The sequence below is a fragment of the Alligator sinensis genome, unplaced genomic scaffold, assembly GCF_000455745.1.
Source record: "Alligator sinensis unplaced genomic scaffold, ASM45574v1 scaffold354_1, whole genome shotgun sequence".
Classification (NCBI taxonomy): domain Eukaryota; kingdom Metazoa; phylum Chordata; order Crocodylia; family Alligatoridae; genus Alligator; species Alligator sinensis.
The window spans coordinates 1,341,138-1,363,658 of record NW_005842200.1 but is presented as its reverse complement, the minus strand read 5'-3'; the positions used below and the strand labels follow the sequence as shown (position 1 = coordinate 1,363,658).

At 41.8% G+C, this 22,521-nt stretch overlaps 1 protein-coding gene and 1 long non-coding RNA gene across 2 annotated transcripts in view; one reads left to right on the top strand and one right to left on the bottom strand.

Moving 5' to 3' along the window:
* STOX2 (storkhead box 2) overlaps positions 1 to 22,000 on the bottom strand; it is a 98,529-nt gene extending 76,529 nt beyond the window's left edge. The window contains exon 1 of the mRNA XM_025207588.1: positions 21,916 to 22,000. Within this exon, the coding sequence (XP_025063373.1) occupies positions 21,916 to 21,955 (40 nt within the window). The 5' untranslated portion in view covers positions 21,956 to 22,000. The remainder of the gene's footprint in view (positions 1 to 21,915) is intronic.
* Positions 22,001 to 22,053: 53 nt separating this feature from the next.
* LOC112550767 overlaps positions 22,054 to 22,521 on the top strand; it is a 13,209-nt gene continuing 12,741 nt past the window's right edge. Inside the window, exon 1 of the long non-coding RNA XR_003094770.1 lies at positions 22,054 to 22,184. This is a non-coding gene — a long non-coding RNA (uncharacterized LOC112550767). The remainder of the gene's footprint in view (positions 22,185 to 22,521) is intronic.

Below are 22,521 nucleotides of genomic sequence, written 5' to 3'. Positions count from 1 at the left end.
AGCTCCCAGTATAAGAGGGGAAAAAAATAAAATAAAATAAAATAAAATAGGGAAATACTGGGAGTGGAAACCTAAGAAATCAAGAGTTAAAGGCTAAAATTAAAACAATCCAAATACTTGCAATCATGATCATTCATAGTTAAACTTATCAGAACCACCTAATCTCCATCTGCACTGCTCTTCCTCTAGAATAAACCAGAAATGCTGAATAAATCTTAACAATCTCTTATAAACAGTTTCATCCCATCAGTGATCATAAAAGCTAGAGATCCATTATTTCAGACATCCCCAACAGTGCTGCAGACCACTGGTGAGCCACAGATCCTTGGCAGATAGCAGCTGCTCATCTTGTTTCCATTGACTACACCATAATTAGAGAAGCTACACATCACTTAATGTTATTTTCCCTATTCCCTATATTCCCTATGCTTCTACAATCATGAACAGGAAGGAAAACACCAACAAGACATTAATGCAAGGGCAGGTAGTGATTTGGGCTGGACAGCCACTCAGGGAGTTTTGGTGAACCGTTGCACACCCAGGACAGCAGGACTGGCAGCATGTGCCATGACCCAGGCTGCCTCTCACACCTGGGTCTGGCAGGGCTAAGAGACCCACAATGGGCTGGACAGAATCCCTTGTCGGATTGGATCTGACCCATGGGCTGTATTTTGCCCACCCCTGCATTAAGGCCAGGTGCAGACATTACACTTTTTCCAGTTTAGGTGGTCAGAAACCAGTCGATGCCTGTAACAAAACACAAGTTTGGGGCACATAGGCCACTTTAAAAATGGTGGATCCCCGTCTAAAATAGACCTGGATCGATGCAGTATCACATTTACTTAATCTAGGTTCGCCCGGTCCACTGAACGTGAGTGCTGCATCCATTTGTGAATCAAGGTAGGTCGCTGTCCGCCGGCTTCCTAGTTGGCTGCATGGGGTCCCTGCTAACCCCCCTTCACAGGGAGCCATGACACGGCTGCTCCAGTCAAGTGCCTAGCTGGCCCTGCCCCTGAGCTCGCTGTCCATCAACAGCAGGCAGGACAGAGGCAGGGGTGGGAGTAGGAGCAGGGCTCACAAGCAGCTGTGTGGAGGTGGTGCCAGCAGCACACCCTGCATTACCAGCTAGGTTGCCAGGGCAAAGAGTGACCCTCCACTGTCAAACCCAAGGACCCTGTACCAGAGTGGCTCTAGGAAGGGCTTGCCAGATGCCCCCCACTCTCAGAGCCAGTGCCGAATTCCTGGCTGAAGCTGCTTCCCTGCAGCTGCAAAGGCATGGCTGCCTTCCCCCACTTTCCTGGGGACCATAGCCCCGCATCTTCAAAGAAGCAACTTCAGTTGGGAATTCACCACTGGCTTCAGGGGGAGGATCCTGTGAACCCTTCCTGGAGCTGCTCTGGTATATGATCCAAAGTATCCCTCCCTTATCTCAAGCCCCAGGACCCTATACCAGAACAGCTCTGGGAAGGACTCACAGGATTTCCCCCCACCTCCCTGGAGCCAGTGCTGAATTCTCAGCTGAAGCTGCTTCTGTGCAGCTGCTGGGCTATGGTCCCTGGGGCAGGTGGGGGTAGTCATGCTGTTGCAGCTGCAGAGAAATGGCTTCAGCCAGGAATTCAGCACTGGCTCTTAGGGTGGAAATCCTGCAAACCCTTCCCAAAGCTGCTGTAGTGCAGGGTCCTGGGGCTCAGACAGGAGAAGGGAGGGATGCTCTGTGCCTCGCCAACCTAGCTGGGAAGGCAGGTTGTGCTGCTGGCACTGCCTTCCCATAGCAGCTCGAGAGCCCTGCGCCTACCTCCCACTCCCCGCCAGCCTCTGTCCTGTCTGGGATGGACCCCTGTACACTCCACCCCAAACAAAGCCCAATGAATCCCATGCCAGTGAGTGGAAAAGAGCACACCTCCCTCCATTGGCTGCCTGCATCAACTGGCTGCCTGACAGATGACTGGACAGCAGAGGCAGACTCATGTATGACAGCCAACAAGGGTTGGCCCAGCTGTTCACCTGTGCTCGGCTGCAACATCTGGCACTTCAGGAAGCACACAGGAATGGCCCCAGCTTTCTGGCCTCGGCCAGTGCAGGCATCTGCCTGACTCCCCCAACTGAAGAGTGAACACGAGTTCCACCCGCTCCTGATACAAGCTACCAGCTTAGAGAACCCTGAGTAGATTGGATTGATTCTGCCTCAGGCTTTTTGACAGTCTGCACTTAGCCCAAGATATGGTCCAAATCACGGATTTCCAGCTCCCCATCATTCATGCCACCACTGCCAGGGTCTCCCCGTTCTGCGTCCTAGCCCTATCTGTAGCGAGAGGGAAGGGGAGCAGAAAGGGGAGCAGGAAGACAGGACCTGAGGCCTGCAGTCACTCAGAATTTGGATACTCCTGGTCCAAACAATTAAAAAAAAACCCTCTAGAAATCTCTGCCTTGCTAAGCTATGTAATGACTGCTCTAACTATAACTTTGTATAGTTACATGGAGTTTACAGAAAGGTATAATTTACTGTTGTATCTTTCACTCTTCATGAAACAAAGCCAATAAGAACTGATAGGGATGCAGTTAGATCCTAATAATTGTGTTTACTAATAATATACAAACATGCCAGGATTCACTCCATACGTATGCTGCCCTGATTTGGTTTCACACAGCTCCTATAAACATACAACACAGTGAATCCCACAAGAGAGCTTACAAATTCACAGCCCTGTTCCCATACATTCACAAAGTCTTGATTGACAGGACCACAGCAGAGTGAAAGAAGTCACTACAGAGCTAAGCTCTTCATGAACAAAAACTCTGTCCCTTTCCACTGGGACTGCAGACATCTATCTCCACTCCACTCCACCGCTGCTGCTTCTGTGGCCCTCTGGCTGTGAAGGAGGAAGGATTTGTTCTCAAATAAATATACATGGGCATCAGATCACATGAATGCAGGGCATAAAAAAAGACATCGTAGACTGATGTACAGATACTGGAGAAAAAAAAATATGTAGCTACAAACCTCAACCTTTTAAAATTAATTCCTTAAGACCTTGAGCTTTTCTTTTTCTCTTGACAGCTTTTTGGTGTTATATCTTCAAAGATAAAAGTAATTGGAACAAAAAAATCCCTGTAATTAAGAGCTGAGCAAAATCAAAACTCCTTGCACACAAAAACCATTTGCTTAAATTTTGTAACAACATGAACTCCGAAAAATGCAGGGCAATCTGAATCTATAAGTCACTTGGCCTTTTCACTTGGGATACCTGAATGTGGCAAAAGGCGCAAACTGTTCAACAGAAAGCCCTTTTTCTATCATCCTATGATGATAAATATCTTAATGAAAGCTTTTTGTGCAACACAATCATATGCTAACGTGGCACTCTTATTTTAGAGTTGTGTAATTTCTGCTGGAAGCTCCAAGGTTTAAGTGTTCACTTTACTTCTGGTACATTGCTATAAATATTTACACACTCAGGGTTTCCCCTGGTGCTGAATTAAACAAGTTATCCCAACACCTGTCCTACAGGGTTGTTGAGGCAGTTACTCTTTACAGTGGATACCTCTTCCTAAGGGTTACTGTAGATTACACAATTTACCCCTTTGGTCACTGAAGAACTGGAAAAAAATCTTAATGAGTTTTCTCATGAAGAGTTCTCATTTGTAATTAACAAAATAAGCTTTTTTATTAGTATTAAAAGGGTTTGGCTTTATATAAATACAGTAGCTTTCTTACATTATCATTGTTTCATAAGCTAAATGTTGTGAAGTTAATATCCCATAAGTCTCTTACAAACCGGCTTGTTACTTTTTTCTTAGCTTTAAGAGCTGCATAGGAATAATTATTAGCGAAAAATCCAGCAGTCTCCTGTCCGAGAAAACTCCCACCACAAACAGTTCAGCCCTTGACTGCTTCCAAAACTGGACAGTTACTCCCACTTACTCACACATTAGTTGCTGTTCAAACCCCACTCAACTCCCCAATGAAACTAGCGAGGAGTTCCTCAACAAAACAAAAAAGCAAGGAGTAGCTCAGTCACAAAAGGAAATGGTTATTACTTTGTATCAGCTATTTAAGTAGATTCAGATTCTGAACTCCTTACTTGATTGGTAACCTTATCCTGACAGTTGCACCATTAAAATGTATTAGTACTAGTCCAGAAACAAGGTACCTCTCAACTTGAGTAAGGACATAAGAATCTGACCCTTAAAATGAAGATAAAAATGAGAAATAATCCTACAAATCATTAGAACTAAATGAATTGTTCAACTAAGGGTGCAGACAGAAGAGTAGCTCCCCACTAAAACTCAAAGCGCTTTGCAGGAAGCACTCTGAGTTGCAACAATTCCTCAACAGAAATTGGCTGTTGGGTCTGGGACTTGGGGATTCCAGCTGCTTGCTGGGAACCTGCAGCCCCTTCTCCATAGCAATGTCATGCCCCTCTCCCAGCCCACAGGCTTTTTTCAAAATGGGAGGGGGGAAAGGGAGCAGAAGGAGCTCGTTCTGGGGTTCTCCAGCCAGCACCTTGGGGAGGAAACCAATACACGCACTCCACCCTCCAGCATGGGCTGAAAAAACCCCAAACCAAACCCTCTCCATTCCCTTTCCCACCCCCTCTTGTACAGAAAGCAGCAAACCACAACAGGCTAGGAGCTCCACAGACAGAAGTTACAGAATGTGCTCCATTTTGGAGCATGTTCATCTGAACTCTCATGCAATGAGGGTTCAAATTTTCGCAGGATTGGGCCCTTTTAAAGTGGTCTGCAGCCATAAACTTCTGTTTCATCACAACTAGACCACTTTCTGGAGCCAGATAAGGCCAAAACTGCCACTTCTGTCTGTGCTCTAAGGTTGCTGACTTCAACACTTTCAATTAAACCTTGATTTTTCTTGACTTTGGCCAAAATCAAGGCAAATGTAAGTCTGTTATATGGTACTCTGCCTGCAGAAAGTATCCAGCCATTAGAAGGCTACAGGCTCAATGGCCCAGGTACTTTTGCTTCTGTGTAAATCAGGAATGGTTCCATTTAAGTCAATGGAGGAAAATCTGTGACCTTTCCCATTGCTGTTTGACATGCTGCTAATAAGAAACAGAGTATTAAATGTACTTAATGACAGCCAATATGAATGAAAATACCTCCAACTATATGGTACATCTATTTTCCTGTTAGCCTGTACATCTATTTTCCCGTTAGCCTGTGTATTTTAATTAAGTGCCCAAAGAGTTCTGGAAGAGACTATAACAAAGTCTACAGAAATATGCCTCATATGATTAATCTAAATGGTAAACAGCATTCTACAACTCATAAGAACAATGATGGATTTTAAGATCTATGGCCATGAACTTGTATGTTTTCAGTGAACTTTATTCTTAAATATGTCTTTCATTTACTATCTTTTTATTTGCTTTTGTGACCTGCATATGTCTTACACTTTTCACTATTTTCATGAAAAATATTTATGTTTACTTCTGCTAAGAAGATACTGTACAACACTGACTGTAATTACTGACAGTGAAAAAAATCTAAATTAAATACCGGTGCATGTGCAAAATACTACAGAATATACTTAGGGCTCATGTTTCCCATAGGGTTTTTTTCTTCCTCCCTTTTTTGGAGAAGAGGTAGAAAGGACTTGATTTAATGACCAAGTAAGGGTCACAGTCAGGGTACAGTGTAGTTTACCATAGAAGCTCCCTGAATGTAGAAAGACAGTAGGAGGATGTTTAAAGTTGTGAGGGATGGGAGTGAAAGGAGACTGAGAAAGCAGGGTTTCTTTTCATGGTGTTATTTACCTCTCCCAAAGATAACTAACAACAAGAAGTAAAACCTCTTTGCCTAGAGTCTGGCAGAGAAATTGTTGTATTTATGTGTGTGCGGTGGGTGAAGATGTAAGAGAAGGAATGTTGAATTAGTAATCCTCAACATTCTTCCATGCACAGATCAAAAGCTCTTTACAATGCTGGATTCTAGGAGAGTTAAGTCCAAATCTGTTTAAACTTTAAACTTTTTTTTAAACTTAGCCATTAACAGTAGGGGTGCATTGATAGAGATTTTTTGGGCTGATGCCAATAACCGATTTTTAAGGAGGCGTATTGGCCAATACCAATCCAATTTCCAATACACAGCACGGCAGCTTGAAAAGCAGTGTCCAGCTGGTAAGTCTGTTGTGGTGGAAGAGGAGGGGGGAGGGAAAGGGCATGGGGGGGGGCAGATTGAGGCCCTTGCGGTGAGGAAGGGACTGGAGCTGAACCTGGGGAAGGCGCTGCCCAGACAAGGCAAGGCAGGGCAGGGCGTGTTTGCGCTTGGGGCATGCAGCAGCAGTGCTGGGAGCGGGGGCTGGGGGCTACAGCAAATTTTGGGGAGGCTGAAGCTCTCCCCCATAGCCCCTTCCTAGTGTCACCGCTGCCTGCCCCAAGCGCAGCCCAGCCTAGCCCCTCACCGGGAAGAGCCCGGTGCAGCCCTGGCCCCAGCCCACAGAGGCAGCCTGCCCTGTCCCACACAAATCTGGGGAGCACCCCCTCATACCCTCCCAGAGTGCACACAACAGTGGGAGCCATCCCCCCTTCCCATGCCCTCTGGACAAGCTGTGGTTCCGTCCCATGCCATACCCCGTCCCAGTTGGGCAGCACCTGCCCCAGCCCCAGCCCCACTCCCTCCCTCACTGCAGGGGCCTCGATCTTCCCTTCCCTTCCCTTCCCTTCCCGCCACAACAGACTTACCAGCTGGACACAGCTCTCCCAGCTCCTGTGCTGCGCTCCTGGCCCTGTGCATGATGTGGCTGCACACATGCACAGGGCATTTAATCCTCCATATTATCAGCCACGTCAGGCAAAAAAAAACGATTTTCGATATAATTGATTTTCTTTATATCGGTGCCGATCCGATATCAGACTGATGTATCAGTGCACCTCTAATTAACAGGCAAATCCATAACTCCACACCTAGGAACCCAAACGTGCAAACTGTTCTTATAAGGAACCAAACCCCTATAGTTTCCAATAGAGATAGACCACGCTAACTTTATCCCCAAATACAGATACAGATGTTCAGCTACAGGCACCTATATCTAAAAAGTTTTAGCCTACATACTTTGGTTATGATCACACAGATTTCATGAAAGAGCCAACAATGTAGGTTTCTTGCCTAGTCTTTGCCTTCACTGAATTTTATATCATTTTATGATATTAAAAGACAAAGGAAAGCACTGAAATACTGACATAGGAATTCATCACCACATTGCTATTCATGGTATGTTTTGTAAAAACCTATTTAAAGATAATATTCACTTCAAATTACATATTTAAACAACCTAACAACTTTGAGTCTCTTTCCTTCCCTGGGTTTAAAATAAAGTATGTGACAATAGTCTTAAAAAAATACAAGCAAACAAAAAAAACCCGAACAAATTTTCTCATTAAAAAAAATTTTTTTAAAAGAATACTGTTTTCAAACAACTTTATACTACAAAGTTAAAATGTAACCCAGAAAGCAAGTTTCTGTGCTGCATGTATTCTTTGGGGACTTAAAACTTTGAAGACACTTACACAATGACTTTGTAAATCAGGGGCACCAAAGATATAGCCCACAGACCTGTGTCACCTGGCTTGCAGGACAGGAAGTTTGGTGGCAGAGTGACAGCTGCATTAACTGCAATGGTTTCTGGGCTTGTGACAGCCACTGCTCATCCCGCCACCAAATTTCTGGAGAACCCTGCTGGCTAAATGACAGAGCTCCATATCTGAGCCACAGAGAACCCCACACTCTACACCCAGCCATGGGGCTGAATGAGTTTGAAACCACTGTTCTTGAGTGGATATTCAATTAGACCAATAGGTAGTACTTAGTTTATCTGGAAGATTGATAGGGTTCCAGTTACCATCCTATCATAGGTGCCTACAATACATAATTCAGGATTAGAGGCAATATTTAATTATATTCATCATTAAAGTGGAGTGCCTTATGACAGATAAACTAAACAGCTTTATTTTAAGGAAATTGAAAGTGCCTTATGACAGATAAACTAAACAGCTTTGTGTTAAGGAAATTGACCAGCCAATGACTCAGCTTTCTTTACTGGAGTTGTAGGTGTTTAACTCTGAAAATTGGGACACTAATTTAGGCACATAACACGGCATAAGATATCTAATCTTAGAAACCACAGATGAACAGTTGTCTATTATATATCATTAATGGCCAGAGCTCACATCTCTCTAGGGACAAAATGTCATGAAGAGCTTAGTAGCCTCAGTGTGAAAATAAAAAGTTTTGCAAAAAAAGAACTGAAGGTTCAGTGCAGCAGTCTTTTCTCAGGAATGTTCGTTCTTAGGTCTAATTAAAAAGCTACAAAGGGTTAACTCCAAAACTTAAGCAATAGCCGACTTACTGAACCAAGCATCCAAAACAAGTTCTTAATGTATCAAAACATACAGTGTACTAAACCATGCATGGGAATTGCCTAAAAGAACTAAAAAGCCAAGAACTAATCAAGCTGTTCTGGTCAGGTTGGTATTTAGCAAGATAAACCAGGAATGTAACAAATAAATTAAGTTTGTGATGCACTGAAATGTAGAATGTGAAAAATCACAGTGTAGATTCTAAAATGGACTTGTTTGGTACGTGATCAATATTCTGATTGGCTAGTAAATGCACAAATCAAAATGTGTGTCCAGGAAAGTGAATGTGTATTAACTTGTGACTGGATTATTGAAGAAAGCATGTCTGTGTAAAGACGAACAGTTGTGGGGGGGAGGGGTATTCTTTATAGGAAGGCTTGTGCTACCTTTAAAATGATATGCATCAGGATTCAGAAGGATTTTCTGGGAATCAAGGAAAGAAAACTGCCTGGAGGCAGAGGAAAAGAAAAATTGTAAAGAAATAATAAAAACAAAATGCTCCTTTAGAGACATCACAGTCCAACTGTGTAAACAGAAAACTTTGTGATGGTTCAGGTCAGCAATTCTCAACCAGGGTGTCATGACACGCCGGGATGCCTTGAGATCATTTTACAGGTGCCACAGGATGTCATGTGAGGTTAGCACTGTTAGGTGTGCAAGCATGATTCAAACAGGAATGCATCATGTTAAAAACATTCTGACTTGCTCTTTTTCTGAGTCATCTGCAACAGAACAATTGCTCTAGTATTTTTCTATAGTTAAAAAAAAAAGAGTGAAAACTAAGAGCTGGCATTTTCCAAGGGATGCCTTGAGTCTAAAAAGATTGAGAACCACTGGTCTAGGTGGTGTTAACATGTATAAGTATAGGACTCTGGAATCTTATGGGTAGTATTTGGGAAGGTGGACTGGACTGATCACAGTTGAGCTTTCAAGAGTAACAGCTGATCTGCTGCAACCTTGATCATCAAAAACATACAGAACATCCTATCCCCTTCACACCCGCATATTTTCCACAGTTGGGATGCATGATCTCCACAAGAGGTTCAGGGTAAGACATGACGCAAATCCATTTGGAAAAAAAACTAGACTATGCCATATCATGCCAGCCTAACCCTCTGCGACACCCTTACCTACATACAAGTGCCACAGAATTAATTTTCTAAATGGGAAGAATCCCTACTTTAAAAGAGTCATCACAGAAAGTCCAATATTTCTTCAGCTTCCACAAAGTAATTGCCTAGTTCTCAAATTCCTGACCCTTCAAAGCACTAATAGTTATGACTTTCCCCAGTATATTTATCTAACATGCGGGGGTTTAGTTCTACTTAGAACCTTTCAGTCAGTCCTCTTTTTTTTTTTTTAATATTTTATCACTACATGATATTACATATCACCATGCTACAATGAAATAGTAACTCCAATACTGGTATTACCCTGCCCACACACAATGCCTCTCTTTTTATTAACAAAATACCCGGGCTAAACACATTTGATAGGAAGTTAGACCGAAAGCCATAAGAACCTTAAGAACATCTGAACATGTTCTTATGGTTCCTCAGAGATGCTTCCAGCCAACAAACAACAATCTGATTACATTCAGTTTTATCTACCTTTGGTTTAACATCAATCCAAATGTAAAATCTAGCTGTCAAGGGTCAGAGTAGATTTCTTCCAAGCCTTTAAAGGCACCTTTCACTTATCCATTCCAATTAACCAATTAATGAATTACCATAATGGTAAGGCGCTTTTCTCAACAATGCAAACTTTATTTTAATATTAAATTTTCCATATAAAAATAATCTAAGTGCAATTAAGTACCAATTATTCACTTAAACCATATTTCATTTCACTTTTGTACATTTTTGAAGGTATAAGTGAACAGAAACTATTTAGACAAAACAGAGTAACTTTTAATAGCTTCATTCTTGCAGTACAGTATATAACTCTGGGTGAAATAGTCAAGCTTTGGATACAAAAACTGAAAGCAAATGTTACCCACCTCTGTAACAAAGGCTTATATGATTTGATCAGGTAGCTGAAGGGCCCTGACAGGATTCCATCAATGTTCTTGGCTAAGTGATTTAGGCTGAAGGCTACAAGTGAACCACAAAGGCACAATTTATCAGGGCCAAGATGCAAGGCTACAAGTTCTCTCTGGCTGTGGCACTAATTCTATCCATGACTCTTCCCTTGACTTAATCCCATCACAATATGTGGGCAATTTTCACCTGCAATGTCCCTGCCTTAGTTTCTCTAATTGCCCACTGTGTGATCCTTGTACAAAGACAAATTGAAAACTACTCAGGAGTCAACAATAACAGCCCTTTGTAGCCTTTATGATTCCCCTGAAGGTAGCCATAGTGCATGAACATCAAAGATCTAAGGAATAGCAGCAACAAGGAGAGGCAACATTTCTAGTTAGAAGTCATCCAACACATACTTTCACATTTTACTCATAAGAGAGGCAGTATTTCAGATTATCATGTACTCTCATGTAAAATGAATTAACAACATCAACAAGCATCCAAGCTTTACAATGCATATCATTTAATAAACTAACCCACGCAGAAAAGAGATAGGACAATCAGCAGATGATCCCTGATGAACAGCTATTGCATATGGCTTTAACACAACACTGTAGTATCAATCTCGTGTAAAGGGGTATTTAAGAATGGGTTTTAAAAAACTGATACTTTTAACAGAAGCCCTAATTGTGCATGTTGTTGTTGCCGGATCGCACTTTTTGAGTGATATAATTCCTTAGATTGAAACTAGGTTTGACCCAAATAAAGCAAAAAGGCGAGATTAGCCACTAAAAATAAATGTTTAAATTATAAATGGTTACATCTGATTTTAGAAAATTTCCAATTAAAGTCTGAGACTCGATTGAGACACTGAACAAGCAAACATTCATAAAAATTTTACTTCTATTTTCTATCATTTTTTTCCAGCCAGCTTTACTGTTCATGTTGGCCTTCTCTACGGGAACACAATGTAAGACTTCAATCCTTGAATGACAGATGCAGGGTGAAACTTTCCCCTGGGTAGAGCCTTACACATTCCAAGGGATGCCATTTTGGCATGAAAGCTCTTCCTATGGAAGAATCCAATTGCAAGATGAGATTTGTTAACAAAAATAAATACCTATACAAACCCCTATTTTCAGCTGCCGAAACGTACTATGCTGTACTACATTACCACATGCCTATTTATATACTAAGGATTTTTCATCCTTTCCATTAAAAATCAACGTAATACATACACATTAGATATATAATTACAATACATAAATAAGTAAGATAAAATATTTCCATTCTGTATAGGAAATAGATTACACTACATTCCTATATATTGTTAAGGGTGCCCAATACTTGCCACTTTAAGACTCAGCTATCAATTGTAACTTATAACTTTGCTAAACTTTACCCATTAAGCCTTGTCACATGTCTGCCTCAGGCTGATTTTTCTGGAAAACACCAGGCAACCCAGGGCAGGCTAGCCATTTCTGAGATCAGCAAGCATTTTGTCCATAATACAATATTCTGACATAGCTTTTTCTCTGAAAAGCTGTGAAAATACCATTTTTGGAGCAAGAATCTGAAAACTTTCAGTAGCTTTTGGAAAGTGATGTGCCTTCTTAATGTTCCCAAGGTCTCAGTTGGTCTGATGCATCCCAAGCCTTATAGCTTCACAAGCCACTGCAACAATTCCACCATTCCCTATGAGACAAGAAAGTGGGCTGACACCCACAGGAAGTGGGGTTTCTGATTAAGCCCCAGTATATGAATGCATACCAAGAGGCTGAAAGTCTGGGTATGATCACAAGTAACCTGTAGGTAAAACCAGCCCCGAGGATAGAGCCTGGGCTGAAATACAGCCAAGGTCTTTACTACATGTTCTCCAGCTAGTATTCCTGCCCACTATCTTACAATAATCACAGTAGACATGCCAGCTTTGCAGCTGGGGGTGCAAGTATTTCAGACCCGATGTTTAAACCAATAAACAGCTACCCTGTTTATTTTTCCCAACCCACCCACTCACCCAGTCATGTGGCATTTATACCTAAAGCACTGATGACAAAGAAATCTTGTAAAATACATTTCAGTTTCACCCCAGCTCACAAAATATTCACATAGTCTTGTGTGTGGTAAAACAAGGTCATCGTAATATCTAAGAATGCAAATTCCCAGCTAGCTCTGAGGGAAGCAGAATCTATTATGTACTTCAAACATGGAGATTTTTTTTACTATAAAATGCTGTGGGAATTTGACAGGCAAAAAGAGTGTCACAATGAAGTCCGGTACATTATTTTGATGGGAGGGAAAGATAAACAATTTAATTTGTAGTATTATCACGTGGTCAGAAGTTCATCTTTCTTAAACTAGGTCTCAAGTTATTAGCAGGAAATTGTAAGAAACTGTGGGGGAATGGGAAAAACCCATAAACAGGCACAAAATTAGTTTCCATTATTAGTTTACATAATCTAAATTCTCCCAACTGAGATGTGATGTGAGGGACTCAGCTCGTTTGCATTCACTTTATTTATCCAGGCTAGCATTAATCAATACTTAAACTTGTCTATTAAAGTATTCAGTACATCAAATTTTAAGAGAACAAACTTTTTTACAAAGACCTGTTTGTTTTCTTCATCTGACCAATGTGTGTGTTAGAAGCAAACCATGGATCATCTCCTGAGATGCCCTGTAGTACCACAATACACCCCCACAAGATCTGGCAACACCAACACCAGAACCAGTGGCCTGTGAAGAATATTGGGAACAGACCATATAGAAAGGATGGACTGGAGATGCAACAAATAATCGGACCCAACTGGGAAAGAAAATGGATACAGAAAAAAAAATGTTTAGAGACCACTGAAAGTTTTCCTTTAGCAGCTTTTTGAGTAGGTAGAAGCTATCCAGAATTCCAAGTGTTTCTCTCCCTTTCACAACAAGGAGGTCACCATCTCACAAGAAATGATTCTCAGGTTGCTTCATCTACAACATGTCAATCAAGTCAGCAAGTGCACTCAGTGTCAGGTTTGGACTTGGTAAGGAATGGGAGAAAGATGGTAAGCATCAAAGAAAATGTTTTATCAACTGGTACCTTTTCAACATAAAAACAGCAGGGGAAAAATATTGGTATCAAATAGCATTTTTGGCTGTATATGTCACTGGCAGGTGTTGTAGGGCCTAGGCCCCCACTTGACCGGTGCCTTTCCCCCCAGTGATGTCAGGGTGAAACCACTAGTTTGCACCACCTGCATTATCTGATTGCTGTTCTTGCTTACCTGCCACGGCTTTGATGTTCCTCTGGACAGATGGTTCCTGAGAAGTGGTCCATGGGATCTCATGCCTGGGTTTCTTCATGGAGCTCCAACCTCCCCTTTAGCTCACCCTTACCACATCCACGGCCAAGGTGGACTCCACTCCCCGAAGGTCTTGCTCACAGATGATCCCATCTCATCCATGCTGTCCCACTTCTGAGGGTCGGCGACCTTCTGGCCGTCAGTTCTCCAGAGGCCATCCTTCATTTGTGGACTGTGGCCTTTGCAACTAAACATGCTTCACTCTTGGGATAACAACAAAACCTATGAATACTATGAACAAAAAGTTCAGTGTCCACTGATGGGCCCTGGGCTGTTGTAGCCACACGGCCCTACATTGCTGCTTGTCCTGACCCCCCTGACGCTATCCCCATCCCTCACCCCTCCTTGGGTTTCACCACTGGTGTGGTAGGTCAGCAGCATGCTGCCCCTTCGTCCTGGCCCCGGTGCCACCCACCTTTCCCTTACTAAGCTCCATGGTGCTTCTCACTGCTCTCCCCGAAGAGCTCTGGGGCGTGCCAGGGTCTCTCCTGTGCCATACCCCACGGCGTTTCTCGATCCTCCTCCCAGAGGACTGGCTGAGGGTGCCGATGCCTTCTTGGTGCCACCCTCTGCAGCGCTTCCCAGTCTTCCTCCTGCAGCCTCTGCTGAGCGTGCCAGCATCTCAGCACACCACTCACCCCCGGCGGCATTCCCCGGCATCCATTCGCTCTCAGGCTTTGATTTTCCTGTGCCACCCCCAGCTGCTGCCCCAGCCACTTTTTCAGCAACTCGCTCCTCTTGCTCGCTCCACCACCTCTTGTTCCTGACTTGCAGACTCAGGCAACTTCAGAAAAGGCATGCCTAAGCCAACTGTTTCAGCATGCACCCCCAGCTGCCGCTCGTCATCTCCCCTATGACGAGTATCTGGGAGCATCGGAGTGGGTTCTTTCTCTCCCTTTCACAGTATATCAAAACTCACTGTTTGACACTTAACTTTTAACTGAAACAACATTTGAATACCTTATACATCCCTAACTCCGCACTCAAGTATGTGACGAAAAATTCACTAAAGTAACTGGCAAAGATGGGTACAAAACATGAGTCTCCAAACTTTCTTTGTCTCCAAACTTTATTTTGGCTTCCATGATCCTGCTTCTTGCTACTCCATTAGAGAAAAAGCATCACAAAGATCTGTACAACTCAGAGAGACAGCCAGATCCTGAACTTACCATGGTCTGCAGGACTTGATTTTAGTGTGAAATACAGGTGCTAAGTGCATCTCAGAACTGTACTCATGGACACATTTAGATACACAGCACTGTACAACATACCAAGAGAAACAATACACAAACAAATTGTTAATTTGCTAAAACAAATGCATTCTTTTGTTTTCAGTTTTCAGATCCTGTCACCCATTTATTAAACCATCAAGAGCAATTCGTTAGATGCTCCTGAAAATTCATAACCACATCTTGAAATTTCAATGAAGTTGTGAATTTGCAACTACTCCCAGCAGATAATGTTGCATTCTGAATTAATATGAAGCCCTCCCCATTCTTTTCAAGTTACAGGAATCACAGCTTCTACAATTCAATGAAAAATAGAGCTATTTTTAGTTTGTGAGAAGTTGGTTGACATGGTAAAAGTGATAACAGTACTTAACAGTCATTCCGCATCATTTGCTGCTGGTATTATGCACAAGTAGGATTCTTTTCAGCTGGCACAAAAGAGCAATGGAAAATTCTAATGAATGCCACAGAATCCAAAACTTGGTCTGCAGGATTCTATTTGCAGAACCTAAGATTTCTTTGTGCATGCTAAGGGGCCTATTCTAGCTGTTCATGATTATTTATATTACAGTATCATCTAGAAGCACCAGCTGAGATAGGGACCTCTTTGTGGTAGGCAATGTATAAACACATAATTAAGAGACAGTTCTTATACCAAAAGATCCTACAGGCTAAATACAGAGACAAAAGGGTGAGAAGAGAAATATGCACAAGTAGGTAGAGTGACTTGTCCCATGCAGCAGAACTGGCTAGGTACAGAGAGAAGATATAATCCATATCCTCTGACTTTTGCAGCACAGCATTCTGTCCATCAAGTCCTTTTCTTTCCTCTTTGTCAACTGTCCCTTTTAATGTGTTTACTTCAAAAGCCATTGCATAACGTTGTCTCCCAAGCCACATTTAAGATCGCTCTGTAACACTACTCCATGCATTTCAGCTAAAGTTAGAGACCCAATTTTCAGTGGTAATTGAGATTTTTTTGTTCAAGGAAATTAAACCCCGTGTGTTAAAATATCTCTTAACCAATTCTTACAACAGGCATCCCCCATTTCCAGACTCATCTTTATCTTTCTTCCAACATAATCAAGTTTTAATTCAACTGTTTTAAATTATTTTACCATGGCATGCTGAAACTATCACCCTAATGTTTCTGTATTGAAAAGTTACTCTTGTATTATTTTTCATCCTTGAATACTTATTATCCTGGAGTCCTTCATTTCAGGTCTTTACCTCACAGAAGGCCTATACTGGCCCACAGTTTGGCCTCTTCCTGTCATTCAAAGAATGTCAGGTAAGAGTTCAGAAAGCGGCAGATATGAACTGCATGTAAACATTTTTTTTCCCTAGACACTCCTTCCTTGAGCAAATGGGCTGGGCCAGTGCCCCAAATTTTGATCCCAGGAAGATGACTTGCCTATATGCCGTAGGCAGAGGTGTTTTTCAAACTCTCTGTTACAGAGTCTGAAAACCTGCAATGCATGTGTGACATTTTACAGAACCTCTCCAAAAATCTACAAAGAAATCCATGGAAATTTGGAAAAATCCTACAATATGCTTAGCAAAGATTTATTTTAAAATGGATATGCCTGCATTACAGCTGCACATGGAATTTGCTGACAGAACTTCTTTCCTCTGATCCACTGTTCTTCCTAAATGCATACGCAAATGAATTCTCCGTGCTGGTGGCAATTAAACAGGGCATTGGGCAGGATCAAAATGAGCCACAAAACAAAAGTGTCTCTATCATTTCTTCCAGCAAGAACACACACTTCGCAAAGATTTGACTTACATCCAGTTCTAGAATGGTAAAATATCCCCCCCACAACCCTTAAGGTTTATCAAATCTTCACAACAGATGCAGAGAAATGCTTTTGCTAGTGAAAGATTAGGAGCTGTCTGTAACGATTCATCGATACTTCTTGCTCCATATGTTTGTCTCTTTGCAGGGGTGCTGGAAGGATATCTTACTTCATTTTGACCAGGTTGTTGTCATAGCTGTTGTGTTACTCAAATTAATTTAATTGGAGAATTACTGAGAAATGCACACAGGAACACACAGGTGGATCTAGATACACACTTACCAGCATACCCTTGAGACGCAAAGCATTTTGATGCTTTGATCCCAGCCCCCTACAGTAGCTCAAACTGAGGCCCAAGTGTAAGAGCTGAGAAAGATTAATTAAATTTGGCTAGGCTTTGACAAAGACCATCAAGGAGAGGGACAGAAGAAGTCAAAGGCAACTCATAAACTCAGATCCCCAGAAATTAGGCATCTGGAATAAAAATCCTAGAGTGGCTTAGGTAAAACAGACAGAAGTATTGTAAAAGCCTTTTCCCTAACATTACATGTTGTGTTTAGGGTTAAACAAAGATTAAACAATTTTTTGTTATAAAAGGTGCTGTTTTGAGTGTCTGGAGTCACCATGGATCACAGATCCCACAAAAAAGAACCAACCACAGGTATTTGGCCCAGTGGGCCAGGTAGTTGGGCATGCTGGGCAAACAGTTGATCCACAGAGTGCTATGTTCACACACCCATCTAAGGGCCCTGCTACACATTCAAATTAAAGCTGGATAAAAAACCAGCTACAAAGATATAACACATTTTCAAGCATTAACTTGATAGCTGATTAGGTCTTAAAAGGACAATCCCTTTTATCATGTAATAATCACTTTGCACGTGTGGTCGGTCTAAATTTATTGTGCGATTAACCAGTCAATTGCATAATATACATAACATGTAGCAGAGGTCTAGGAGTAAAAGACACCCTGAGACAGCTTCCACCCTGAGACGAGAGGAGCTTCCCTCGCATACCCCTGGAAACAGAAGTGGGGCCACTATTGCAGCAGTAACATATTGGGGGAGGAAGCACTTGCGAGGGTGACCGTGCTTAATTTCCAGTAAATGCCAACAGCAATTAATACAAGTATTGTAGAGTGGGGGGTGGGGTGGGGGGAAGCGAGGGAAATCTATCTTGTGTTCTATTGGGGGAGATATTAGGGAAAAAAGAGCTATGAGCAGCTAAAGAAAATTGGTTAATGGAGATATGCTAAGGGAGGAATGAAAACTCTAATAAAGTGAAGAAGCCAGACCTGGTGACTTTGCTGTCAGACAGAGGCCAGAACAGAATGGGAGTTGAAGTCTGGAGCTGAATTCCTAGAGGGTGACTGAAGTATATGCTGTAATCTGAGCTACATCTGGGTCCCATCCAGATCAGGTCTAGTCATTCAGCAGAGTGGCATGGAAAAAGGAAAGCTTCACTTGGAGGCCCAACAGCTTGCTGACTGCGAGCAAGAGAAACCCAAAAAAGAGCTCAGAAGTGCAGGTGGCCCTTGTTACCATACTATTACCATGTGCAAGATCTTACAGGGTTATTAATGGTCTCAGTCATGATCACCTCAAATCCAGAAGTGAATAAACTGCAATTATTAAGCAGCTGGGCTGAAAGTTTCCCGTAATATTAAGCTGAGAGAAAAAAAGGCAATGCAATGTTGATTATAACACTCATATGAATTACAATACAGCTACTTCAAGCCAGAATATGTTCCTTCAGATAACAAACTGAATGAGCCCCAAGGCTTTGAATATCCCCCTTCAGTCCCCCAGTTCCATTAAGTTGTGCATCCTTTTGACCATCAAACCTTTTAGAACATCTTTTTTATTATTAACTCTGGAGACTAACATTTAAGAGGGAATTTTCTCCAGTTCACTCAAATGACTCTAGGCTCTCTCTGTTAAATGATGCTGAAAAGCTAATACAATGCTTTGTGTCAAAATTTAATCCCTCAAACAAAGAAAGCAGTATTTTTTTTCCTCCAGAAGACAGTCCACGCAAGTGAAACTGCTTGGGTTTTATGACCAGCATTACAGATTTCTGTATTTTGTTAAACGGTTTTGTAAAAGGCAGTGGGTTAAACTTGAGTGACACAGGTTATACCACAACTTAATTTAATCTACTATGTCCTTACTGGTAACTTTTGAGATCAGAACTAATTTGTAAACTTCTCAAAATGTAACTTTAAAATAAGCAGCTTCAGCAATCAGTTTTTAATATTTTGCAGAAAGTCCTTCAGACACTCTTATACTGTGCCCATTAAACTGTTTCTTTGGGGGTAAGAAGGGGATATTTTTTCACCAACCAGTAAATAATCTAGAATCCCAAAAGCTTTAATTAAAACAGCGCAATAAGAGTTGGAATGTTCTTCCCTCCTAACAAAGTAAAAACCATCCAAATTTGATTCTAATAGCTTATTTAACAGCTATGTAGACCACTGCACATGGATCATCTGTCCTAATTTTAAAAGAAAACACCAGAAAAAGCCCAACTTTTTCTTTAAAAAATATATGCTTTTAACATCTGATAAGGTACATGTATTATTTTGTGTTTTTCCAGAGTTCCCCTTCTTATACTTATCTAAGTTTCAGTCTCCCTGCCTGTTTTTAAGATTTCTTTATTTTTCCTTCCGTTAATAACAAATCATCAAAAATGTATAATTTCTCTCATTTTTGTAATGTGTACAACATTTATTTCACCCATTTCCTCAAAATTTCTTTTCATGCAAGGTCAGATGCCCTTATTGTTAGAGTTTTCTTTTTCAGCAGTGAAAAAGCTTTTTTCCCTAGTCAGTCCTCCGCTGGGAAATTAATATTCAGCATGAACAATGAACTCTTCCATGGCCTTTGAACCTAACGGTTGCTAGGAGGCCTGAAGAAACTCTGGGATAAAGCAGATATGATTGTGTGCAACAAAAAATGAATCAACAGTAAAATGTGTGACTTTCTAGATTCTTAGTTTGATCTCCATGGTCAGTGTTTCTGAAGTTTCATGTAAATTGCATCCATATGAACAATAATGTTATTAGGCAAGCGTTTTGAAAATGCTGATATTGGGCAATAATGCTGCCGTACTATAAATCAAACATGTTTTTACTCATGCATAATAAAAACCTGGTTAAAAAGGGTGCACCTCACCACTCCAGTAGGGAGTCTGCAATTCTGTTTTAATAATAAATTGGGCATAATCCAGAAGCTATATTTTCCCAAAGTTTCACTGATAGCACAGTATTTATCATGTCACCAATCAGCATTTTTGTATTACTGTGAGACATACACATCAGATTTTCCCCAAATCATTCATTTTAGAGGATTTTAGCCCTGCTTGCTTGTTTACCTACCTAATTTTCCTGAATGAAAGCAATCAAGATAGAACAACAAGCTTTTCTTCCTCTCCCACAAACAATGCATCATTTTAATTAAAAGAATCACAACAATACTAATGGTGATTAGGTTAAATGGCTGGACAAACAGAAGGCAGTAGGCTGAAAAGCCCATGTGTTTCCAAGCACTTTCTCTGTACAAGATTTTGGGTGACAAAGAATGTACTTGTATTCACAGTCACTGTAACTTTTATGCAAGAAGACTTCCTATAGATTTCCTGTGAGGAAGAGAGTTTCCTTTAAATAGCCAGAAGTGTTTAGACACAGTACCCATTCCTCCCAAAACTAATATTTGGAAAGGCAATGGACAGGGATCATTTTAAAATATGTATATCCAAGCTATCCACACAAAAAGGCCACAATTACATTTCCAGCTAAAAGCCTACACCTTCCATTTTTAAAAATATCTTTCATTTCCACTTTCTCATTCCCAAAATAACTTTAGTAGGTTACTCAGACACAACGTGACATCTGCTTTTATCCCCCCGTTGTTATGTCACATTAGAAATTGGTCTTTTCTGTATTCATGGGTATACAATAATACCAAAAAGGAAATTTTATAACATATGTATAATAGATGTAACCCTCCCATTCCCAACTGCACAGATACCTCATCTAAAATACAGGCAGTCACACATTTGATACTGAAAATGACTCAGAGTTGGATCAGACAGACCCCATCAAAAAATGCTTTTATAAATCCAGAGAGGCTCCAAGTTGCTCCAACATACTAAAATAAAATAAAATAAAATAAAATAAAATGTCACAGATTGAAATAAATGCTCCTTACAGCATCTTCTGTTTCTGTGTGGGTTTCCACTTTAAAAGGAAAGCTTGAAAGTATTGACAGTCAAAACTGACATGGTATCTCTCTCTCACACTAAAATAATAGAAAAACCATAAAGACCAACAGTTTCGATACTGCAAATTCAGGCTGGATCAGATTTGGCTTTGTAGATACTTTCCTAAATACGCTACACTGACAAGAAGAGAAATACCAACCATTCTAGTTTTCTTCAGCTGCTTACACATAAATTATACTTGTCATTTCTCCTAAATACGTGGCTTCCCACTAAAGAAAAGACTGAAGCAACTATTGGGAAAATAACACGATGTCCCTATATAGTCAGATTTGTTAAAATGTACATTGTTTCCTTCAGATTTGGGCTGAATGACAGAAATGGTCAGAAGACATTTTTAAAACACCAGAAACCAAACCTGGCTAAATAAACACGTTCATGGGGGACAGGGATAGTAAAGTAAGAATGTAACTGACAGCCACAAGCTTTGGCTCAACCTTCCAGTACAGATTGGGGGGACGGGACTGGAAACGTTCTCAGCTATGCATAATAAATACCTTCATCTTCTCTCTCACTCTCTCTTTTTCCCTTTTAAAGGAATCTGCCTACTCCACCTAAATTGAGGCTTAGAGGGGAAACGTGCCTTCTTGATAAATTGGTACTGGACATCATAATAATGAAATGTTATATCTGATCATCACAGTAACCAAGCAGTAGAACAACAAAAGGTTTCCAGGATCCCTCCCCCCCAGTCATTCCCCCAAACAACGGCATTTTCTCAAGTATTCTACCCTGTGTGTATCAAACATCTGAATTACAAGGCGGTTAAGATGCATTTTGGTTGAGACGCATTTCAAGAGGAACGTGCTTCCGCTTAGAAACACAGAGGCTTTCTTATTTACAGAGAAAGGGATTTGGCGACTAACCCTTTCCTGATTTTTGCCTTTCGTGGTGCTGTTTTCCCATCGGGGCTGCGCTCGGCTCCCCTGCCTGGCGTGCGCACACACTGGCGCAGCATCCATTCTTCCCATGCCAGCGCTGCCTAAGCCATGACCAGCCAAATGGGCACATGTGCGCCCCTCCAGACGTACATCTGCTCTCTGCGTACGCCGCAAGGAGCCACGTTTTAGATTCCTTCCCGCAAACAGGCTCCGGAAAGCTGAACAGGGGCAGCAGGAGCATTGCAGAATTACAGGTGACACCAGGGAGATCTGCCCATGGCATGGTTGAGATGCCTGGATTGAAACCGCGTGTCTGGCCCATAAAGCCCAGGACGCAAAGGGCTGCTGTGCGAGGACCCCCACCCCATGCCACTCCATGCCGCGCCAAGGCAGAGCTGGCAATCCCTTCCTTGGCCTTTCTCTTCCCTTGACTTGGATTTTCAACACCATATTGAAAGGGCCCTGCTGGGCTTCTGGCTGAGGTATAAAATGGTGGATGAAGGCTCCCCCCACCCCATTATCCATCGCATCCCGGGCTCCCCCCTGCCCCGAGGCGGGCGGCCGGCCGGCCCCGACCACCAACCTGATGTC